General features: G+C 42.1%; 1 protein-coding gene across 2 annotated transcripts in view; it reads left to right on the forward strand.

Annotated features, from left to right (window-relative positions):
• hira (histone cell cycle regulator a) overlaps positions 1-24,975 on the forward strand; it is a 108,458-nt gene that overhangs the window by 71,914 nt on the left and 11,569 nt on the right. For both annotated transcript variants that reach the window (XM_043716067.2, XM_088000182.1), the window contains 6 exons: positions 3,672-3,842; positions 6,124-6,328; positions 8,562-8,660; positions 9,180-9,328; positions 14,957-15,118; positions 19,779-19,837. In XM_043716067.2, coding sequence (XP_043572002.1) covers positions 3,672-3,842; positions 6,124-6,328; positions 8,562-8,660; positions 9,180-9,328; positions 14,957-15,118; positions 19,779-19,837 — 845 coding nt within the window. The remainder of the gene's footprint in view (positions 1-3,671; positions 3,843-6,123; positions 6,329-8,561; positions 8,661-9,179; positions 9,329-14,956; positions 15,119-19,778; positions 19,838-24,975) is intronic.

The following is a 24,975-nucleotide window of genomic DNA, read 5'->3' on the forward strand; positions in this document are numbered from 1 at the left end:
GTTATTTTAGTCAATAAAGTGCTTATTGAATTGTAACCATTGTTCTAATATAAAAACGATGCAGTGGACAATTTTTGTGCAGCAAATTTCCACTAACGTTCATGTCTTGAAGATCTGATAACCTATTTGTGTAATGTTTTGCAGGATTTCCCTGCTATTTGAGATAATGCTATGGAGTCTTTTAAATGCACCATAGCAGGTAGAATGGGGAAAACACACAAAAACAGAAATTGCTGGAAAAACAAATCAGGTATGGCAGCACCTGTAGAGAGAAAACACAATTTATGTGTTGAATCTGGGTGACTCTTTTTTCAGGCAGATTGGGGTCTTGGTTTGGAAGGTGGTATCTCCAACAATGCAATGCCCTGTCAGGTCTACAGTTTTGAATTTTGCCATTCCATCATTCTGGACTGGTTTCTGTCAGCTACAACTCTGACCAGCAAAGAGTTTTCCCCTCGATTCCCATTGTCTTGAGATTTGTCAGGGCTTCTTGATGCCACTGGGTCAAATGTGGCCTTGATGTCAAGGTCAATTATTCTCACCTTGCTTTGGAATTCAGCTCTTTCATCCTTGTTTGAACCAAAGCTGTAAAGATGTTAGGAGCTGTGTGGGCCTTGGCAGAACCCAAAGTGAGTGTCAGTGAGCAGCTTATTGGACCTTGGAGAGTAATTCTGTTTTTCTCTCTGCAGATCTGCTGATTTTTCTCCAGCATTTTATTTTTATTTCAGATTTCCAGCAACTGTGATACTTGGCTTCCGGTTTAATATTTTATTTTCTTAGTTGAGGAGGAAGATGTATTGTTTTTAATCAGCAGCAGCACAACTGAGTTTCTATGTTTCATGTTGTTAGTTCTTTTATAGATTTAGTGTCTTGGTATGATAAGAGAGTGCAATGGCAGGAAAGGGTACAGTGAATGTACAGGTTAAGCATTACAGTTAACTGCGCTTCATGCGATGTCTATGTGGTTGACTAGGCCAGTGTTTATTACTCATTCCAAATTTCCCAGAGGGCAGTTCAGAGTCAATTGCATTGCTATTGGTTTGGAGTCACATGTATGCCAGACCAGGTAAAGATGGTAGGTTTCCTTCCTTAGTGGACAATAATGCACCAGCTTTTTAAAAACATGACAGTTGACTATGTCACCAGTCATTATGGTGAGATTTGAACTTTTTTAAAAAAATTATTAATTCATGGTAAATGGACAAGCATTTACTGTCCATCCCTGATTGTCCTTGAACAGGTGTTGGTGAGCCCAGTGTTCGGGATTACAAGTTCAGTAACATTATCACTACTCTGATGTCTAACATTACTGTTTTATCAATGCTTAATAGAATGCAAATTGATCCAAGGAATTTTTAGATTACTGAGAATTCTCAAAACCTCTCTCTACTCTGTGACATTCTTTTGCATATTAAACTATGACTATGTCCTTTCTGTGCTTATGCTGTTTATCAGTATTTTCAAACTACAATTTTCTGCACAAGTCACATTGTGCTGCACTTGCTTGGCATACAATCCATCAATTCCTACATGTTTTACAAACTGAAAACCAAGGCCCTTAGCCTTGTATCAAGTATACATTTTGAACACTTTTAACTGACTTTATCTGAGTTACACTAGGTGGCAGTCTAATCATTTATTACTTTTTCAAATATGTTTAAGTTCAGCTTGGTTCTCTTTTCTTGTACATTTTTCAAGTTATTTTGTTGCTTCTATATCCTTTCCATGTAATTATTTGGCATATTTGGATCATGCTTTTGCTTAATACATGTCAGTCATAGCTCAACAGCTAATAGAAAAAGCAAGATATTTTGTGAAGTCTGAAAGAAAATGTCTGACTGTAATAGCCAGTTAATTGTAATTGACGTTTAAGTTAGAGCACAAAAACCCTCTATAAATGGGTCATCAAACTACTCACAGACAGCCACCCAAGGGTGCGGTCGAACTCATGTCCCTGGCGCTGAGAGCCAGCAGTGCTAACCACCGAGCTACCGTGTTGTCCAAAATATTTTCCAAAAAAAATTACAGACACTTCCAAAGAACCCTTCACAAACTTTGGTTGTCCCAACATATTTTATCACCAATGAAGTACTTTTGAAAGTTCTGGTTATATTTTCAGAAATATGGAACTGACTGGACACAGATCCCATTTGTGGCAATGAAATACATTACCATTGCTCAAAGCAAATGATCATTAAGGAATTTTTTTAAAACTGCCATGCTTTTGTTTTGTTGACATAATGGTGTGGATTTTTCCATATCCATTTGAGAGGGAAGATGGTTCAACATCTCACATGGCCCTTCTCATATTGCAATACATTGGGCACTGTTCTAGAGTAATAGCTTAGACTATGTGCCCAAGCCTGTTAAGCATCTGATTTGTTTAGAGTGTTACCATTGATGCTAAGCCTGTTCTCTGCCTCATTGTGAATTGGAAGGCCGTAACATCTTGCATTGTTGCAGCTGGAGAATGGAGGCACTTGTGTGATATTTTCTAGTGTCTGTGGAGACAGTCAAACATTATGTTCCATGTTCCATCATTGTAGATCACTCGTAGGTGCCTTCAAAGTGGGATTTGAGATAAATGATAAATTTCAAATTAAGTAATAACAAAAGATTCAACTGAGAGAATACGTTTAACCCGAATGTCAGAAGTTCTTTGCAACTATAACTAGCTACATCTATATTCATTGTTCTTTTACTCTAGTAACCTATCCTAAAATGACATTAAGCAAGTTGCTGATAATGGAGACCAGCCCAAATTTGTACAAAAGTTTGTTTGTAGTATCTTTATGGATTGGTGAGTGAGGATGAGCCACATTTTTTTTAAACTTCAAAATATACTTGATTAATAAAAAAATCTTTACTCAGTCACAAATGCAGTTCGGTTCTGTACATACAGTAGTATGTCAAGGAAACAAACAAATATTATAGTTAGACTCTAAACAAACAAAACAAAGACTTCTCTTACATGTACAATACTATATTTACATGCACTTGAGGCACAAGGAGGGTCTGGTAACTGAACAGACCCCCAATTAACTTCTGCAGGAAGACCTCAGCCTCAAGCTTTAGTGCATCCCTCAGCAGGTAGTCTTGTACTTTGGAATGTGCAGCTGAGCCAAATGCCCTTGCTCATCTCTACCAGTGGTTTCTGATTGTCCTTGGTATCCCTGAGCTGGGTGCAGGAAGGCCAAGTCTTGATTAACATATAATGATACCTACTGGGAATTATAATCAAACACCTTATTAACACTAGCTAGCTGGATTTGCATGTGATGGATACTCATTTGGGTGAAGAAATGTGTTGTCTCAACATAATTTAACCCCTTCAGGATGTGGGATCGAGAATGAAAGTTAAAACAACAGTGAACCTAAAATGGTGATCAAATGCAAGATAGTGTAAAATGGTAATGCTAAAACCTTGCACTATTTTTAAAATCTTGCCATATTTTAAGCAGTCTTTAGTAATTTCTTTCATTTCAGACACTTGGTTCTGGTGGTGGTTATCATACTCTAATATATTATATTTATTGATATATTGCAGGGGAAAATGGCATTTGTTACATGACAAATAATCCTGTAAATGATGAAGGGTATCTGTAAATTATTGAGTTGTAATAGAGTTGAGAGCAACATCTGCACAGTACAGTCTTGTCTTTGTTTCTCAGGCCTGCAATTACGAGTACGTCCACTGCCATACCTACAAGCACACAACTACTGACCTCACCTTCACGGATTGAACCAATGAAAGCTCTAGATTCAAGGTTCACTGAAAGATCCAAAGCAACTCCGGGAACAGCTCCCATCTCTTCTGCCGCTAGACAGAGTGACTTGGAAAGGTATGGCCAAGGCAACATGTATGTGTATTGCATGGGTCCAGTTCAATCAGCGAAGGGAGGAATGAAAATGTATACATGGGTGAAAAATTGGTACAATAAGGGCTGTGTTGTTGTGACTTTTCGCAGCTTCATTATATGGACAGATATATCTGTATGCAGTGGCCCAGAACTTCCAATATCTGGATCAGGGCCCAAAGTAATTTTTGGGGACTCCTGTTGAGATTTTCTCAATGCTACTTTTTGGTTTTACTGGGACTATGTGTTCATTCTTGCTATCTCTTATTACGTGCTGCAGCCATGTACCATCATTGCTTTTCAGTATTTGGGTTCCAAAAAGCAGAGCCAGAAGAATTAACTAGTATCCTCAGTAATTATTAACCATCCATTTAACTTAAAGCCATAACACACAAGGAAAGCGACTATTTTTATGGTATTTAAATGAGCATAAGACAATAGGCATAAATTAGCAATAGCTTTTTGTTTCAAAATAACCAACACACAATTCAACACAAAAACACACTTTCTGATAAGGTTACATATTCACAAAGCTGAAATGTTTTAACCAGGTGCTGCACTGTCTGCATCTCTGTTTTAAATTTAACAGTTGACACAATGTTCATTATAACAGCAATTCACTATAGATTTTTCTCATGGAGTAGCTCCTGAAATAGGAGCCAAAAGCTAGAGAGTCCACATTCATTTGCAGATAATTAATTATTTTGATGATAATACGTTTTTCCAGCTGCTACTTGGCTGTGTATTCCTTTTGTTGACAGTTTGAAACTGAAGTCTTCGCAGTCTCCCTTTTCCCCAACCACTTAATTCCCCTCGACCCTTGCTACCACCATCTTTCCACTCTTCAATCGTGGATCTGCTGAAGAAAAGCAACACTTGGCCACCATCACCATTGTAGCCTTGGTGAAAGAGGCCAGCTTATGGCCTCCACCCTCTGTCAGCATTTGGTTTTCCAACTGTCCATTACTCCTCCAGTCAAAGCTTCTCTCCTGTATTTGTTGCTGTTAGGTCACTACACTAGACAGTCTATCATCAGCACGCCCAAGAGTGAACCAGCCTGTGATTGGATGAGGGGATCCTTACCATTCACTTCCACTCATTCAGTGGGGAGACTTTTTCGCTGATTGATCAGTCCACAAGTGGATGCTCCTGGATACGTTGTGGATTTTTGAGCATGGACTTGTCCATCATGCCCATGTATTTGGAATGCTGATCCAGATTCTTGGAGATTGGACCTGAGTTGGGAGATGTATGTCACGAACCTTTGGAGGTCCAAAATGTGCGCAGGGGTGGAAATTGTCAAGCAGGTGTAATGTAGCTGGTTTCCAATGCCTGGGACTCTCCGAGAAAGTTTGACACTGAGCTCGATGGCTTCATTCCAAACTACATTTTCCTTCATTGTACCTGTCCAGCACCAGGTTAATATAATGTCAATGGCTTTACCCTGAGCTGTAGTTGATATTGGACAAGATGGCCAGTTGATGGAGTTTTCTGTGAAATTGACATTGCTTTCTATTAAAACATGCAGTGGTGTGGAATGAGAATTACTTAGCATTTGTGAAATAATAAGGTAAAGTTTGGGAGAAGATTTGTAGCTCGGGTGCTCATTGTTGTGGTTCTGTTCGCCGAGCTGGGAATTTGTGTTGCAGGCGTTTCGTCCCCTGTCTTGGTGACATCCTCAGTGCTTGGGAGCCTCCTGTGAAGCGCTTCTGTGATCTTTCCTCCGGCATTTGTAGTGGTTTGTATCTGCCGCTTCCGGTTGTCAGTTCCAGCTGTCCGCTGCAGTGGCCGGTATATTGGGTCCAGGTCGATGTGCTTATTGATAGAATCTGTGGATGAGTGCCATGCCTCTAGGAATTCCCTGGCTGTTCTCTGTTTGGCTTGTCCTATAATAGTAGTGTTGTCGACTGGGGCAACACTACTATTATAGGACAAGCCAAACAGAGAACAGCCAGGGAATTCCTAGAGGCATGGCACTCATCCACAGATTCAATCAATAAGCACATCAACCTGGACACAATATACCGGCCACTGCAACGGACAGCTGGAACTGACAACCCGGAAGCGGCAGATACAAACCACTACAAATGCCGGAGGAAAGATCACAGAAGTGCTTCACAGGAGGCTCCCAAGTTCTGAGGATGTCACCAAGACAGGAGATGAAAGGTCTGCAACACAAATTCCCACCTTGACAAACAGAACCACAACAATAAGGTAAAGCTGGTATGATTCCCTCTTCTCAAAACTCACTGTTCCCTCTGTGTAGGAATAAAGAGCAAATACTCTCCAAAGACTTGAAGCTTAGAGAGGTTCAGGAGAGCAGCAGTGACAGTGAAGAGAAAATTCCAGCTTCCAAAATCTCATCTCTGTCTAAACGTAAGAACGACACTGAGGGAGAAGTTGTGGAAAAGAAAAAGAAAGGCCGACCAAGGAAAGAAACAAAGCACACGCCAGTAACCACAGCATCTCAGGTATGGGTCTGATAATCTCTAATAAAACTCAATAATTCTTCACTCTGTGGGCAAATGCACCCTTCTCTCTGTGACTGCCTGTCTAGCTTCACATGTGTAGTGTAATCCTTAACACAAGTTCAGTCCCAGATCTTTGTTGAACTAACTGATCTTAGTCAAGGTGCCTGTGGAGATGCTAAATTTGACTTTATTATTTCTTGATGAGGAAATATCTCTCTTGTAAGTAGATATTTTGTAATCCACCTGTTCAGAGATGTTGTTGTACACCACTGCAGCAGGTGGGACATAGAGCAGTACAGCACATGAACAGGCCCTTTGGACTTGCATGTCCATGCTGACCATAATGCCATTCTAAACTTATCCCATCTCCTTGCACATGGTCCGTATCCCTATATTCTCTGTCTGTTCATGTGTCTAGCTAAAGGTCTCTTAAACGTTGCTATTGTATCTGCATCGACCATCTAAACTGGTATCGTGTTCACTTGAAGCCAGGCTTCCTGGCTCAGAGTTAGGGATGCTACCACTGAGTCACAAGAGCTCTCCCTTCCCTGGTTATACTCTCTCCTGAATGGCATCTGTGTTGGTCAGAGGGAAGGGCCTTGTGAAATCCCAAGGCCAATTATCCTACAATAACTATCGCTGTTTACATTTACAGAATGGCAACTTCAGCACAGGCCCAATGATATAAAGGAACCATGTCTCAGTGCAATTTTCGATCCCAGCCACCAACAGTAAATAGCCTATATCATCTGTCCTTTGTGCTAAGCAAGTAGTCTTGGCACACTCATAACAGCATCCTCCTCTGTTGCACTTATCCTTGACAGAATTTGTGACACTCTGGGCCACCTAGATGTTCAGGTTGCCCCCTCTGAACTTCCCTGATGGGGCCCAAAGGAACACAAAGCAATATATTGACTTGGTTGCGAGAAAGCTGGGGTTTGTACATCAATCTGCTTTGAACTCTGCTCCTTTTTTTTTTGGTCAGGATTTGCTCCCTAAGTCTTTAACTCTCCTGAGGCATCCCCAAGACAATGGTACTATTTGTCATGGTTTGAATTTGTTTAATGAGTGCCAGGAAATACTTATGCCTCAATTGTATGCAGTAGGATGTCGAGAGGGATTGGACATGCATTGTTCGCTCTGAGTTTGACTCAAGCATGCCGTGCCTCAGGCAAATGTTTCCTGTGCACCAAATGTAAATGTGTTAATCTTGTCAGTCCAATTCTTGAACAGCAGTTGCTTGGAGAAACTTGGCAGGTCTGACAGCATCAGTCAAAAGAAAACAGAGGTAATGTTTTGAGTGTGGTGCAGGAAAAGCACAGCCAGTCAGGTAGCATCCGAGGAGCAGTAGAATTGTTTCGGGCATAAGCCCTTCATCAGGAATGAGGCCAGTGTGTCATTCCTGTTTTGTGTCCTGTGGTCCATTCTCGGAACATCTCCACAGAAGCTGCCATACTTGCTGAGTTTCTCTGCCAGTTTCTGTTTGACTTGAGAGAAATTGTGTGGAGTGTGCAGTCTAAGTCCCTTTTCTTTGCTTGTTTTTTCCAGATTGCCAATATCCACAGTTCTTTGTTTTATTTCATTCCATTTCTCACTGGGTGTAGGTTGATAGCACAATCTGGCACATTGTGGCACACAGAAGCCAATTGTGTGCTGTGGGTGTACTTTTTTTTTTTGCAGATAATATTGAGTTATGTTTGGACAATTTAAAGAGCGGTTTACTCTGCACTGGACAGACCCGACCTGAGAATGCTCAGAAAACACAAAATGATCCATTCTACTAGTCGTAATCCCTACTGTATGGAAGCAGGCAAGGCCCATTGAGTCCACACTGACCCTCCAAAGAACATCCCACCTACACTTACCCTGTCTTACCCTATCCCTCTGACCCTGCATTTCCCATGGCTAATCCACCTGCATTTCTCTGACACTATGGACAATTTTGCATGGCCAATCCATCTAACCTGCATTTTTTTTGGACTACTGGAGGAAACTAGAGCACCCAGAGGAAACCCACGCAGACTTGGGGAGAATGTACAAACTTCACACAGTCAGTTGTCCGAGGATAGAATCAAACCTGGATCCCTAGCACTGTTAGGCAGTAGTGCTAACTACTGAGCCAATGTGCTACCCTCAATTAAGTCCATGAAGGCAAAAATGAATTTACGTTCCTGATATTTTCCAGGAAGTGGAGAATGTTAACTTAGATGATTTCAACATTCTTTCTTTTCAGGCTATCCCGTCAATAGAAAAGGAGGTGTCTCGTGTCTCAGCTCCCCTCGTTGTATTTAAACTCCCAACACCGGCACCAAAGAAAGCCTTTAACATACAGGTAAGAAATAGCATTGGCAACAGCATTCTTTCATCAACTTTCTAGAGTGTCCCTGAGCCAGGTCTGCACAGCATTTCAGGACAAGGTCTCTGAATGAGATTGCAATATCAAGACTGAACTACAGATAGTGCAGTGCATGCCATCATCGTGGAGCTAACGCTATGCTGTCCAAATTTATCTTACTTAGGGAAAACCTCTCTCAGCAGGTATACGCAATTCTCTCTTCCCTTATCAGTCAAAACTGAATTTGAGCATCTGTCCAGGAGGTGAAAGGATAATGTCTGATTCATTCCGCAGTAAACTCTACTTATTGATAAGGAAATTGTATAAAGCCTTAAAATTATTTGCAATAGGTGAACAATATCACATTCTACTTGTATTCCTCCGTATGAAATTTGTTCTGTAATTATAAAAGTTAAATCAGTGATGAGATGTTCAGTTGAAATCATGATTAAGAATGACTTGAGAGAAACTGTGTGGAGTGTGCAGTCTAAGTCCCTTTTCCTTGCTTGATTTAAGGTAAGCACTGAACCAGCTATGTACATAGAGGTGGAAAATGAAGTTCCAACAGTAACTGGGTGGAAATTAAGCCGGTTAAAGTGCATGAGAGAAGGGAAGCAGTGGGACACACTACTAACCAGTCGAATCCTCACTGCTGCAGGAAGCTGGTGAGTATAAGCTTCACAGAAGCCGGATTGTAATTGTGAGAATTGACTTATAGAACTGGTAGGTGTTGACTTCTGGAAGTTGCTGATTCTAATACTGGTCTTGTTATTCATCAGGTTAATTCACTGTTAAACTTCTTGATGAAGGTTGCAGGAGTAGTTGTTGATCTAATAGTTCTGCTTAAATTAGTGAAATATTTAGATTTGTTACATATGCATATCTGGTCTTTATGTATATTGCTAAGAGTTGCAGTGTAATAGGCTCCCTGTGTGTGTCTATATGTAAAGCTTCTAATCCTTATTCATTTGTTTCAATAGTTTAACTATGTATGAATGTTGCTCTTTCATCTTGTCAGTCACGGTTACTTCCATGAAACTGCCATTATTATGTATCATTGGTGTAATAATATGGGGTTTACAATTTTAAGACTGTGGGTGACTAGCACGACCATTAATGGGGATAGTAGCTAGTTTCAGATTTCTTTTTGTGAGGGTATTTTGAAAAAAAAAGCTGTCTCCACGTGGCTGATACTGGAACTTATTAATGCATTTAAGATGTGTGTGTGGAGAGGGCAGAAGTGGTGAATTGTCTCTTGATTGTAAATGTTGACAGCCACAAAGTGATTTAGCCTAGGTCTACCATGATGTATTGCAGAAAAATAACTTGCTGTCTTGTGACTGTGGTTTGCCACCAGGCACCTTCCCAGTCTCTCCACGTTTAGGTAACTTTTCCCATAGAAGTGTGTAGGTTTTCTTTCCTCATTCCTTGACAGTTTTTGTGACATACAGCTTTGGGAAAGAGATTTAACTTGTAAACCCTCTTGCCAAAAGCCAGGTATTCAAATAGTTAACTTGTTCTCAGACACATGGTTTTCTGTCTCACTGCTATATTAAGCGTGGGTTTCAATCTGAAAAACTTCATTTGAATAGAGCTGAGTGCCACAACAGGAGCTAGAGAGTGGAGGAGTTGAACTTCATGGCTTTTCAACTGCAACTCAAGTTGAGAAGCTATTTACTGTAATACTTCAAGGTACTTGCATGAGGTGGAAAGAGCTCATTCAAGGAAGGAAAATGTTTTCAATTTAGACCAAAGATAATTTAAAATTTGTGTCTCTAACTTGACTCCCCCTTTGACAGACTATTTCACGCTGAACGGCTGACTGGACATATTCTCGTTTTATGATTCTGTGATAAATGGTCAAAATGGTATCGAGATGCGTACTGACTTTGAAGCTGTAGAATTTTAAAGATAAAAACGGATTTACTGTGTGGAGTTTCTTAGAGGTCCAGAATAATTTAAGAGAACGTTATTCAGCAGGTGGAATCTTCTAGAAAACTTTGCAGTAAATATTTTTGGTCCGCATGCAGCGATCCATTACAATGTGTTGAAATCTGCAGGGCTAAATGCATGTTTCATATTGATCATTTCTATGATAGTTCACACATACAACTGTTGTATTATCTTCAAGATTAGGGTTTGTGACTGACTGCTTTCTATTCTTTCATCCTCAATGTTTTGCATCGTGAGTAAAGAAACACTTACTCTCTCGAACTCAAGATTGAATGATAGATATAAATGGGCATATGATAGTGCACCAAGCTGTGCAAATCATTTGAAGCAAAAACACTTGACTTGCCCTACAAATAAATAACATGCAGTCCTTATACGCATCCATACCGCACAAGGATGGCTTTCAGGCCCTCAGCCTCTTCCTCTCCAATAGACCCATCCAGTCCCCTTCACCGATAACCTCCTCCTTCTCACCTAACTAGTCCTCACCCTAAATAACTTTTCCTTTAACTCCTCCCTTTTCCTCCAAATCAGGGGTGACCATGGGCACTTGGATGGGCCTCAACTACGCCTGCCTCTTTGGCTATGTCAAACAGTCCCTCTTCGGTACCTACACAGGCACTGTGCCCCAACTCTTCGCCGTTACATTGATGACTGCATCTGTGCAGCATCCTACACCCAGGCTGAACTGGAACAGTTCATAGACTTCGCCCACAACTTCCACCCCACCCTTAAATTCATTTGGTCTATCTCAGACACCCCCTTCCCCTTTCTTGTCCTCTCCCTTTCCATGTCTGGCGACAATCTCCGGATGGATGTTTACTACAAACCCACAGACTCCTATAACTACCTGGACTGCACCTACTCCACCCAGTATCCTGCAAGAAGTTCATCCCGTTCTCCCAACTCTTTCACCGCATCTGCTTGGACGAGGAGACATTCTACTCCCAAGCATTCCAGATGTTCCACCTATTTTGAACAAGGTGCTTTTCCTCCCATTGTCATCCAGACAGCCCTCCGCGGCACCGTCTCCATTCCCTGTTCCTCTGCTCTAACCCCCACCCCCAACAAATGCAAGGGTCCGTCTTGTCCTCACATATCAACCCACATCCAAAGTATCATCCTTAAACATTTCTGCCAACTCCAACTAGACCCCATCACTAAAAACATCTTCCCTTCCCCATCCTGGTCTGCCTTCCGCAAGGACCATTCCCATCGCCAATCCTTTGTTGTGCCACTCTCATCACCAAACCCCCTAACTCCCAGGTACCTTCCCCTGCAACTGTAAAAGATACAAAACCTGCTGGCACACCTCCATCTAGGGCCCCAACAGTCCTTCCAGGTGAGACAGAGGTTCACCTGCCTCTCGCCCAACCTAGTTTACTGTATTTGGTGCACGTGATGTGGTCTTCTCTACATTGGGGAGACCGAATGTAAACTAAGGGAACATTTTGCTGAGCTTCTCAGCCAGGATTGCAGGGGCCGACCTGACCTCCCAATCGCCACCCATTTTAATTGCCCTTCCCATTCCCTTTCTGACATGACCACCCTTGGTCTCCTTCATTGCCACAACAAATCAAACCGCAAATTGGAGGAACAACACCTTATCTTCCGCTTGGGCGCCTACAGCCCGGAAGACTCTACATTGAGTTCTCCAATTTCAAATAACCTCCCATCCCATCACCTGACTCCCTTTCCACCCACCTTCCATTCCTGTCATCGACCCTTCATAGTTACCACCAATCGGACTCATTCATCCCATCGACCAACCAGCTTGTACCCTCTACCTGTCTTCACCTATCCCCGCTTCACCACCCTGCTGCCCCCCCCCACCCCCTTTATTTGCAACTCCCCTTACACCGACCCCCACTCCTGAAGAAGGGTTACACCTGAAACATTGACTTCACCTCCTGATGCTGCCTGGCTTATGTTCTTCCAGCCTCCGGCTTGTCTACCCACAAATACAGTGGTACAAAAGCTAGTTACAGAAGCTAGGGATACTCCAGTAAGTATCTCACCACATGGCTCTCATCCTGTACACCATCTACAAGACCCAAGTCAGGAGTGTGATGGAATACTCACCATTTGCCTCAATACGTACAACTGCAATGACACAAATTTGACTCCATTCAGGACAAAGCAACCCATTTGATTGGAAAAACATCTACAAACATCCAATCCTTCCACCACCAACACTCATCACAGATTCACTGCAGAAATTCACCAGTGTCACTTCGGCATTATCTTCCAAACCCATGACCACTTTTAATCTAGAAGGACAAGGGCAGCACATACATTGACCGGAAGGTACCCTTCGAAGTTGCTCACCATCCTGACTTAGGAACATATTGCTGTTCCTTCATGGCTGCTGGGTCAAAATCGTGGCATTCTGTACTAAATGGCTTTGTAGATCTACCGACAGAACATTGACTCCAGTGGTTCACAAAGGTAGCTCCTCAGCACCTTCTCAAGGGCAACTAATCATAGGCAATAAATGCTGGTCCAGCCAGCAACTCCCACATCCTACAAGTGAACTAAAAAAATTTACAGGAGGGAAAATAGAATGCTACTGTGAATATCACTCCTGGAGCGTATACGTACAATGAGCCATAGATAACAGATTTTAATAAAAACACAATATTGCGAATGCTAGAAATGTGAAACAAATGCAGAGAACGCCAGGTCTGGCAGCATGTGTGGAGAGAGAAACAGGATATTGGTTCTGAAAAGTCATTCCAGGCTTGAAATGTACAGATGCTGCCAAATGTACAGATGCTTTCTCCCTGTACAGATGCTGCCAGATCTGCTGAGTTTCTTGATGACATGCTTTACGTTTAATGATGTCAAAGACCACTAATTTTGTTGATTTTTGTGGCATTTCGTCAAAAGTCCTGGCACTTAATTCTCTAATTAACAATGATGTGATGTACTATTTGACTCATCATTTGCAAGTAGTGAAAATACCAATCCCTGAGTAACAAACAAATTGGCACATTGCCAACATTGTTCAGTGTAGGTGGCTCCTGTATTCAGAGACCTGAACCTTGAAGTCACTTATCAGATACGGTTTGCCTTATCTGTGCTGGCTGACCCTTTGAATGGCTGATTCTCAAAGGGAGAATTGATGTTACTCTGGATGATTTTGCCAATATTGATGTTAGATTGATTGACCTGCAATTGCCAGGTTTGTCCCTCTCCAATCTTTATTGAGCAGTGTATAAAATTTGCATCCCACCCCAGTCATCTGGCACCACTCTGTTATCCAAGGAGGATTGAAAGACTGTGATCAATTGTGGTCCTGCTTCAGTTATCTAACATGAGTTTACTTCAGTGCCATAGGGGGCATCCCAATTAGATAATAGCTTATTAAACTATAATGATGCCAATATTTTTAGCATTACCTTTCTTTCCAGTATCTATTACCGCTGGCTCCTATTATGACATTAACTTAATTATCTTCTTTGATAATGAATGCAGATATAAAGTACTTAATTAATCCCTCAGTCGTGCCCTCTGCTTCCACAGGATGATTTCCATTTTCATTGTTAATCAGCTCCATAGTACCTTCATGTTTTTTAATTTTTTAAAAATTCTCCAAATAATCATCTGTACTTTGGAAAAATTGAATATGTTTTTCTGTGCTTATGAAAGTGAAATGCAGCTAATCAGCTTTTGCAACCCTCTGTCAATGAAGAGAGCTGAATTCTGAAACTGATCCAGATGTGGGAGGGGATGTTTATGGGACAGAAGAGGAAATTACTTACTCTGCACCTGCCCTTTCCTATGCAAATTTGGGGGCATTTCCCATTCTCTACAATGTCCTAGGTCAGTTTCTCAACTGAGGAGTGTGTCTATTATTGTAGCAGTCCCCCGTACCAGCCATTGCTTCCTCTCTCAGATTTGAAATTATTGCTGAATTCTGGGCAACATTGGAAGCGGGTAGAGGTTTATTAAAAAAAATTTTCCCCAATGTTGACTTGAAGCCATAGTCTTGAGATAGAGTGCTTTGGTTCAGCCACCCAGCTCCCTGCAGCTATTGGTTACACAGCAACATTACAGATTATGTCCCTCACAGTAATGGATTATTGTGGTGTTTAATTAAAGTCAGTTTCTTTATTGGAAATTCTGATGGATGGAGAAACTCCTCTCTCAAACAAAATCCACCCTGTTGGTGTCAGGCTCTGGTTTCTCCCCATCAGTGCAATTTCTCCACAGCCCCCTGTTGGTGAGCTGTGGTTTCTGTATGTCTCCCTACTCCCACCCTAACCTTGATGCTGTTAACTCTAATTGATGAAGAGTTTCAATAGGTCTCATCCTGATCCATTTTGCCCCTTTTGTAGTGACCTTGTCAGTGTGGCTTGTGAGGAGCGGACAGTCTCTGTGTTTTCAGCAAGTGGGCGACGGCTGCTCCCTGCTATCCTTCTACAGTCGCCCATCTCTACACTGCATTGTGCAAGCCACTTTGTGATGGCTCTGTTGGCTACTGCTACACTTTCTGTCTGGTAAGTGCTTATCACTGGAAAAAATAATATCAAAAATGTCCATCTAAATTGATCACAGAATAAAGAGTGTGAGGATATATGTGGTATGGAATCAATCAATGGTTTAGGCATGTAAATTGTTCTGAAGAATATAAAATAGTGTATGTGTGTGTGTGGAGTGGGGGAGGTGGATTTATCTCTCGCTTTCTCTTTCTCTCGCATGCCTTCTCTCTTTTCCTTCCCTCCCTCTTTCCATCCTTCCATGGCTCAGTGGTTAGCACTGCTGCCTCATAGCGCCAGGGACCTTAGTTCGATTCCAGCCTTGGGTGACTGTCTGTCTGTGTGGAGTTTGCACATGCTGCCTTGTACCTACATGGGTTTCCTTGGGGTGCTCTGGTTTCCTCCCACAGTCCAAAAATGTGCAGGTTAGGTGAATTGGCCATGCTAAATTGACCATAGTGATCAGAATTGTGTAGGTTAGGTGCATTAGTCAGGGGTAAATGTAGAGTAATAGGGTAGGGAATGGGTCTGGGTGGGTTACTCTTCGGAGGGTCGGTGTGGACTTGTTGGGCCAAATTACTTTTTTCCACACTGTAGGGATTCTATGAAATCTATCAATTTCTTTCTTAAATGTATTCAGTGACTTAGCATCCACAGCCTTCTGTGATAGAGAATTCCACAGGTTCAACATCCTCTGAATGAAGAAATTTGTCCTCATCTCAGTCTCAAATGGCCTGTGATAGGATTAAGGTGTATCCTGAGACTGTAACCCCTTATTCTGGGCCCCCTGACCAGCGGAATCATCATCCTTCGTCCAGTCTATCCAGCCCTGTCAGAAGCTTACATATTTCTATGAGAACCCCTTTCAATCTTCAAAACAAGTTACATGCCCAGTTAACTTAAACTCTTCTCCTATGCCAAATCTGCCAATCCAGTAATCGTGAACCTTTGCTGCACTCCCTCTTTAGCCAGTACACCTTTTCTTAGGTAAAGAGACCAAAACTGCACGCATTACTCTAAGTATGGTCTCATCAAGGTACAGCTGCAGTAAGACTTCCTTGGTCCTTTATACAAACCCTTTTGAAATATAGGCCATTTAGTTTCCTAATTGCTTGCGGTACCTGCATACTTGCATTCTGTGACCAGATGATGACCAGGACACCCAATTGCCTTTGTACATCTACATTTCTCAAACTATTACTATTTCATTAGTATTCTGCCTTTGTTTTTTTTTCCTACTGAGGTGGATAATTTCATATTATCCTCATTATACAGCATCTTCCAAGCATTTTCCTACTCAATCAATTTGTCTAAATCACTGAAGCCTCTTTACATCCTCCTCACCACTTACATCCCACCTAGCTTTATGTCATCAACAGCTGTGGAAATATTATGGTTGAATCTCTCATCCAAATCATTGATTATGTATAGATGAGCCCTGATTCCTGGGGTATCCGAATCGGCACTGCCTTCCACTCCAAAAATGAGCAATAGAAGTGTCTTTGATTTTGAATCCTGTCAGATCGCATGGATCAGTTGGAGCGGCAGTTAGAGGCAATAACGAATATACAAGAGCTAGGGGGTGTGACGGATGGCAGTTATAGGAAAAGAGAAAAGCTGCAGGTACAGTCAGGCAAATGAGTCAACTCCAGAAAAGGTAAGCGGGGTGGGCAGGTAGTGCAGGAGTCTCCTATGGCTATTCCCATCTCAAACAAGTGAGATGTTATGGAAAATGTAAGGGGTATTGCACTCTCGGAAATGTAGCACAAACAGCCAAATTTCTGGTACTGAGAATGGCTCCAATGAGGGCTACATTGGGGTCCAAGCGATTGATTGTGATAGGGAACTCGCTAGTCACAGGACAGACAGATGTTTCTACAGCCAGCAGCAAAAAATCAGAATGATGTGTTGCCTCCCTGGTGCCAGGGTCAAGGATATCTGAGTTGGGGGTGCAGAATGTTCTCAAAGGGGAGAGAGACCAACAGGAGGTCATTGTATATGTTAGAACTAATAACACAGGAAGGGAAAAGGATGAAATTCTGAAGGGAGAATATAGACCTTAGGCAGGAATTTAAAAGGAGGTGCACGAGGGGAGTAATATCTGGATTACTCCCAGTGCTGTGAACGGGTGACAGTAGCAATAGGAGGATAAAGCAGATAAATATGTGCCTGAAGAGCTGATGCATGGGAGAAGGGTTTATATATTTGGATCATTGGAATCGCTTCTAGGGTAGAAGTGACCTGTACAAGAAGCACCTGAATTGGAAGAGGGCTAATATTTTGGCAGGGAGATTTTTGAGAGCTGCTCTGAAGGATTTAAACTTGGGTGAGTGGGACCCAAGGAGATAGTGAGGAAAGAGATCAATCTGAGACTGGTACAGTTGGGAAAAGGAGCAAGTCAAACAGTCAGGGCAGACAGGAACAAAGCAGAGAACAAGGTAGGAGAAAGTGAGGTCTGCAGATGCTGGAGATCAAAGTTGAAACTTTATTGCTGGAACAGCACAGCAGGTCAGGCAGCATCCAGGGAACAGGAGATTCGACGTTTCGGGCACAGGCCCTTCTTCAGGAATGAGCAGAGAGTGTTCAGCAGGAGAAGATAAAAGGTAGGGAGGAGGGACTTGGAGGAGGGGAGTTGGAAATGTGATAGGTGGAAAGAGGTCAAGGTGAGGGTGATAGGTCGGAGTAGGGTGGAGGCGGAGAGGTCAAGAAGAAGACTGCAGGTCAGGAAGGCGGTGCCGGGCTGGAAGGATCCGGCTGAGACAAGGTGGGGGGAGGGGGGATGAAGAAACTGGTGAAGTCCAAGTTCATCCCCTGCGGTTGGAGGGTTCCCAGTCGGAAGATAAGACGCTCCTCCTCCGACCGTCGGGTTGTTGTGGTTTGGCGGTGGATGAGTCCAATGACCTGCATATCCTCGGTGCCCTCCACCGCATCTCCTCCACTTCCCGCTCCTCCGCCCTTGAGCCCCGCCCCTCCAACCGCCACCAGGACAGAACCCCACTGGTCCTCACCTACCACCCCACCAATCTCCATGTACAGCGCATCATCCGCCGTCACTTCCGCCACCTCCAAACAGACCCCAGCACCAAGGATATATTTCCCTCCCCTCCCCTATCAGCTTTCCGTAGAGACCACTCCCTCCGCGACTCCCTTGTCAGATCCACACCCCCCACCGACCCAACCACCACTCCCGGCACCTTCCCTTGCAACCGCAGGAGGTGCAACACTTGCGCCCACACCTCCCCCCTCACTTCTCTCCAAGGCCCCAAGGGAAACTTCCATATCCGCCACAGATTCACCTGCACCTCCACCCACATCATCTACTGCATCCGCTGCAGCCGGTGTGGCCTCCTCTATATTGGGGAGACAGGCCGCCTACTTGCGGAGCGATTCAGAGAGCACCTCTGGGCCACCCGGACGAACCAACCCAACCAACCTGTGGCACAGCATTTCAACTCCCCCTCCCACTCCACCGAGGATATGCAGGTCATTGGACTCATCCACCGCCAAACCACAACAACCCGACGGTCGGAGGAGGAGCGTCTTATCTTCCGACTGGGAACCCTCCAACCGCAGGGGATGAACTTGGACTTCACCAGTTTCTTCATCCCCCCTCCCCCCACCTTGTCTCAGCCGGATCCTTCCAGCCCGGCACCGCCTTCCTGACCTGCAGTCTTCTTCTTGACCTCTCCGCCTCCACCCTACTCCGACCTATCACCCTCACCTTGACCTCTTTCCACCTATCACATTTCCAACTCCCCTCCTCCAAGTCCCTCCTCCCTACCTTTTATCTTCTCCTGCTGAACACTCTCTGCTCATTCCTGAAGAAGGGCCTGTGCCCGAAACGTCGAATCTCCTGTTCCCTGGATGCTGCCTGACCTGCTGTGCTGTTCCAGCAAGAGAACAAGGTAGGACTGATAAATTAAACTGCATTTATTTCAGTGCAAGAGGCCTAACAGGGAAGGCGGATGAACTCAGGGCATGGTTAGAAACATGGGACTGGGATATCATAGTGATTATTCACAGGAATATCCTCCCTAAGTACAGCCATAATGCTATCCATTATCAAAAATGCTACTCCCCCTTCTCTCTTGTGACCCCCCCCCTTTCTATCCTTTCTGTAGCATTTATATTCTGGAACATTTAAGCTGCCAGCCCTGTCCATCCCTGAGCTGGCAAATGGGACTAGATTAAGCTGTGATATCTGGTCGGAATGGATGCGTTGTACCGAAAGGTCTGTTTCTGTGCATTCCAACTCTGTTTCCTGTGTGCTAACCAGTTCTCAGGCCATACTATCATATTGCACCAATTCCATGTGCTTTGATTTTGCACAATAACTTTTAAAATGCTACTACATCAAGAGCTTTCTGAAAACCCAAATACACCACATTCATTGGTTCTCCCTTATCAATTCTGCTCAAAACCTTCTATTGTTAAATATCATTTCTTTTACGTAAATGCATTTTGGCTTTTATGTAACTTCATTGCTGTTTTCTAAGTGTTGTTATTACATTATTTGTAATAGACTCCAGTATCTTTCTGACTATCCATGTTAGGCCAGCTGATCTGTAATTGCTGATTTTTCCTCTCCTTTTTTAAATAATGAGATTATACTTTGCCACTCTTCAACCTGTTGGGTATGTTTCAGAATCTTCAATTGAATTTTGTTTTATTGTTTTTCCAGGGATGCAAAGAAGCAGAGTGTATTGGTGAAAGATGAGTCTCTAATCACTATATTATCAGGTACTTCGGCTTTGATTTCTATTTATTCATATTTTGTACTCTTAACTTTAAAAGTAGGTATGAACTTCTGCTGATATGGAGTCACTGGACTCAAGACATTAACTCTGTTTCTCTCAGACCTGCTGAGTTTCTCAAAAATCGTTTTAATTCAGTTTTCCAGCATCTGCGGTTCTTTGTTTTAGGTATGACATTTGTGACAAAGATTTAAGTAGAAACTCCTCCCATTTTTCTTCCTCAACCATCTTCTGTTTCCCTGCAATGATCTCGTGTTCTGAAACTTCTATTTTTCATTTGATCACATGTGACACATTCTCACAGTTGGGTTAATCCATTTTACTATTCTGTTTCAACCTGAATCCTTGCTGTCTTGAGCATTATGCTGAATTCAGATACGTGGACTCAAGAACTTCCTGGTGCAACTTCTGAATTCAGGGGCAAAATTCAGGAAAATGGTTCCAACCCACAGCTCAGATTCCTGAACAGTACATTAATGCTTTCTGTTCATAAAGCTTTTCCAGTTAATATTGTAAAGTTGCAGCTTCACTGTGGCATAAGGGTCAACTATTCAATCCATCAGTCTTTCTTTTCTGTTATAGCCAATTTCTTTTCATTTCCCTGTATCATGTAACACCCTTCCATTTTATATAATGGGTAAAAACAATGACTGCAGATGCTGGAAACCAGATTCTGGATTAGTGGTGCTGGCAAATCACAGCAGTTCAGATAGCATCCGAGGAGCAATAAAATCGATGTTTCGGGCAAAAGCCCTTCATCAGGAATACAGGCAGAGTGCCTGAAGGGTGGAGAGATGAATGAGAGGAAGGTGGGGGTGGGGAGAAAGTACATTTTATATAATGTACTATTTGGGCTCATTTCAATACTTTTTATCTTTACAGCTGGACTGCAGTTTTCATAAGTAGTCATCAACAACAGATGTTATAATGTGTATTCATAAAGTGTCTTAAATATGTATTCATAAAGTGTCTTAAAGCGTTTCATATAGCCCTTCACAGAAAGGATATGGGAATTGAGCCAGAAAAGGGAGCAATTGGAAGTCACCAAAATTATAGTTGAAGGGTGGATTTTAATGGAGGAAAAAGGTGAAGATGATGAGGGATTTGTGAAGGGAATTATAGAAAGTAGGTCCCATGCAGCTAAAGGCAATGAAGCAAAAAAAGTGATCTGAATCAGAAGCACATTTGATATATGGAAAATGTGACTAAAGCAATTTCTGAGCTGGAGAGTGGGTAAGACCATTTTTTAAAAACAAAAATCAAGATCAAGACAGGGAGTTTAAACTTAATGTGTTGGGGAGTTGGAGGAGTTTGGTTGGCATAGCAGAGATGATGGGCAAGCGGGATTCAACTTGGAAAGGTCCAAAAGAAGTAAAATATTGCAGATGCTGCAAATCTGAAATAAAAATTGAAGGTGCTGGAGAAAATCTGTGACGAGAAACAGTTACTATTTTGAGTTTAATGAATGTTTAAAGTAGATCTTGAATAGGATGCATGTACCGGAGTTTTGCCCAAGTTAGAGTTAATGTGGAAGATCATTGAAATAATCGGTTGTTGAGATGCCAGAGATGAGTTGGACCGAAGGGTTTGTTTCCATGCTGTACATCTCTATGACTCTAAGTGTACTCTCAGTGTTTAAGGGCAAATAAATGCTGTGGTAGGTCAAATGTGGACAGTATACAGAGGTGAAGGTGAGTGGGGTATTTATATTGGGAAAATATGGAGTCTGAAACAGTTCAATTCAGGAATAAAGCTTCCTTCAATATTCGGATGGTATAAAGGTTAGCATTCACGATTTCTTTTCACTACCACTTTTTCTGAGGGCTTGTCTCTCACTTATTTTAGTGAGAAGGCAGTCTTCATGCTAACCAAATGACAGCAATTTCTACATTCGCAAGAGTAGGCATGTTTGCCTTATTAATAACTCAAGTGATTCTCTTTCTATGGAATGGATTGGACAAGGCTATACCTTTAGTTCCTTTCCCTTAACCTTGGATAATCTCAGTCAAGTGAGACCTCACTGGGCTGTTTGTCAATTACACCTGGTTTGTAATGACACCCAGCAAGCTGCTTTGATTACTCAAAATAAAATGGCTGTCTTTTTTTTGCCAGTGCAGTTTCAGTTCTTTTTTGTATTTTCCTCTGCATTTCCTGTGCATCTGTTTCTCAGCAATCAAATTAAGCTTGAGGAAAGCAAACACTGTTCTTAATATCCTCCTCCACATCATCACCTCCTTTCCCCCACCAACCAGTACCGTAGCACCACATCACAGATAACTAGCAGACATTGAATTGTTGACATGTACACCTTGGTTTACAGGCCAAGCCCTCTGGTTCTCCATCACCCCATATGGCTTCCTGTTCCCAGAGTTTTCTAGCCTGGCAGTTTTACAAGCAGATTTAACTGAGGCATCCTAACAACCCATTTCCAAATAAAGAAGAGCAGAAACACTCCAAGCCAAGACAAATCCAGCTAAATAGCAGGTTTCCATCAAATCCTGACCAAACGAATTAGCTGGTGATTATCTTATTGCTGTATTTGAGGAACATTTCTGTATGCAAGCTGGCTATCCTATTTCTTACATTACAGCAACAACTACATAGCCTATCAAACAAAATGCTAGTGTTTGGAGCAGTCAGTAACTCTGTACAATGAAATAAAGGACTTAAATCTTCACATGAGGAGAACAGTTCCACCCAAACATTCTCACGCAAATCATTGAGGTTCCCTGGTATAACAGGAATCTAAGGACCTTTGATCACCTGCCCTGACAGCTTTTAGTATTTGGAGTGGTCTTGTGGGTAAACCCTGGACTCATAATTTCAGTTGTCTGTATTCTTCAGTTGAATTTATACCTTGGGACAAAATATGTTCTGGAACATATTACTAGATGTAAGATATTAGTTCAGAAAAGATTTTGTTTTGTATTTGATAAATTACATATTTTGGCATTTTCCATCATTTGGCACTTTCGGTGAAAAGCCCAGTCTTATATTGAGTATTATGGACCCAAAGTGTTACTGCCAAAAATGTAATTGTTATGACAAGATTAGAGACATTGTGTTCTCCTCCGTCACGGTTGCTCAATTAATCACATCTGAGTCAGGAGTTTGTCGTTTTCCATTTCCTCTACATGACTTGAGCATAGAAGTATAGAATCTGTGTCAGAGATGCTGCTGGCTTTTAAATGCCCCCCCGAACTCCCCATGCGTGCGCGCGCGCACACACAGATATAAAAGATCCAACAACACTGCATTAAAGCAGAGCAAGGAGCATATCAGTGATAATTATCAGTTTCTGATGATTACTTTGTTGTCTGTGAAATCCCCAAACTGGCTATTGCCTTTGCCAAATTACAGTGACGACTGAATTTAAAGTGTTTTGTTGGCTACGAAGTGCTTTCGATACCCTTCTGTCATGAAAGAGGCTGGACGAAATGCAATCTTCCATTTTCCTCACCTTCCATCTTGACACCCTGTATAGAGCACATTTCCTGAGCGACATCCACCAGCCAATATCCTTTGGATCAAGGAATGGGGAACACAAACTCACCAACTGGTACACCCACAGTGAAAATAGTCCTTGCTAAACAGGTTCAAGAAAATCCAGGACCTCACTTACAAACTGTTTTTGCACTAGTGGAGAGATAGAAACAATGCTGCAAATTACCAAGGAATGTCCCCGCTATAGAGTAGTTGGCAGAATGATCTCCTTAACATCGGCAAATGAGGAAGTTGCCAGTTGCCTTTGGTGATTTGCAATGGTTCAATCAATAATTTTGAAAAATTTGTTCTCAAAACGTGACCATTGCTGGCTGGAGAACATTGACAGTTTTAAAAAAAAGTTGCAGGCAAAGCCATCTGTACTTGACAGTGAATATCAAATTTAAGGTAATTGTTAATGGCCAGAGTGGAGATGCACTTGTTATGCTAAAAGAAAAAGTTGTATCATCTGCAACGAACTGCCTGACAGGGTGGTGGAAGTAGATTCCGTATTAATATTCAAAAGGGAATTGGAAATATACTTGGTAACAAAGTTATGGCATTAAAGGAAACGATCTCTGTTCCTAATGCAGATAGTTACCATGATCCATATGCACACATGCCGTTGCACCGGTGAAGTGATGCCAAAATAATATTGAATTTTGAACCAGTGATAACATTTGGTAAAAACACAGTAATGATAGTAATCAGTTTGTAAATGTTGTTGCAACAAGAGTCTGTAGTTTCAATGAAAAGACTTAATTGTCAGACAACATTGTACTGCACCTGTACAGAGTCTAGGCTATTTAACAGTCAGCAGAAGTGCTGATCTGCAAAGACATCTACAAACTGTTGCTGTGTTTTCCACAATATTACTAATTTAGAATTTAATGTAAGAAATGTAATGTGATCTGGCTATTTGTTTGCTGGTTGGAATGATTTTTGGTGCGACCCCAATTGTTTCTGTCCCAATTACTCAAGCACAGCTTTGTCTCTCTCTCTTTTTTGCACTTGTGTACTGCAATGCTCCATCTAGTGGTATCATTGCCCATAAATTCAATCTGTAGAGAAGCAGCATAGGTCCTTCAAAGAGCTGCCATAGTCATAACAGTGTCGATAGGCACTCTCTTAAGTTGCAAAATTTGACAATACCTATGACTGCGTTATTGTCATGGTGTATTGCCAATAACAAGTTTCACTTGCAACCTAGACTTAACTGCCACAATCTTATCCATGAGAAAAACCTAGTTTTAGTGATTCCAAAATCAGCACTGGCTATTAAAGTGAAGTGTCTTGTAGGCGCCTGTCAAACGCTGTGGTGGAGAACTGATTTAGACAATGTGTAAGTTTGAACCCTTGTGTGCAATAAGGAGTGTTGGCTAAATGTAGGAGGGATAACATGAATCTATCACATTTATGATGTTCTGCTTCTAGACTGTGGAATTCATGAGACAGAGTGGTTTTAATACAAAATAGATTGGACTAAACAAGAAACATTTGCTATAATACGGAATGCACAATAAAAGCAGACAATAGCATTACAAAATTTACTCTACTCTCAGGCCAGCATCAAAGGTGCAATATTGTGGAATGTACAGTAATCCTTAATATAAGATGTTATACATCAGGGCTTAGTACAAA

This window comes from Chiloscyllium plagiosum, unplaced genomic scaffold, assembly GCF_037043375.1.
Source record: "Chiloscyllium plagiosum isolate Xiang-an unplaced genomic scaffold, Cpla_swu_hap1 HiC_scaffold_24, whole genome shotgun sequence".
Classification (NCBI taxonomy): Eukaryota; Metazoa; Chordata; class Chondrichthyes; order Orectolobiformes; family Hemiscylliidae; genus Chiloscyllium; species Chiloscyllium plagiosum.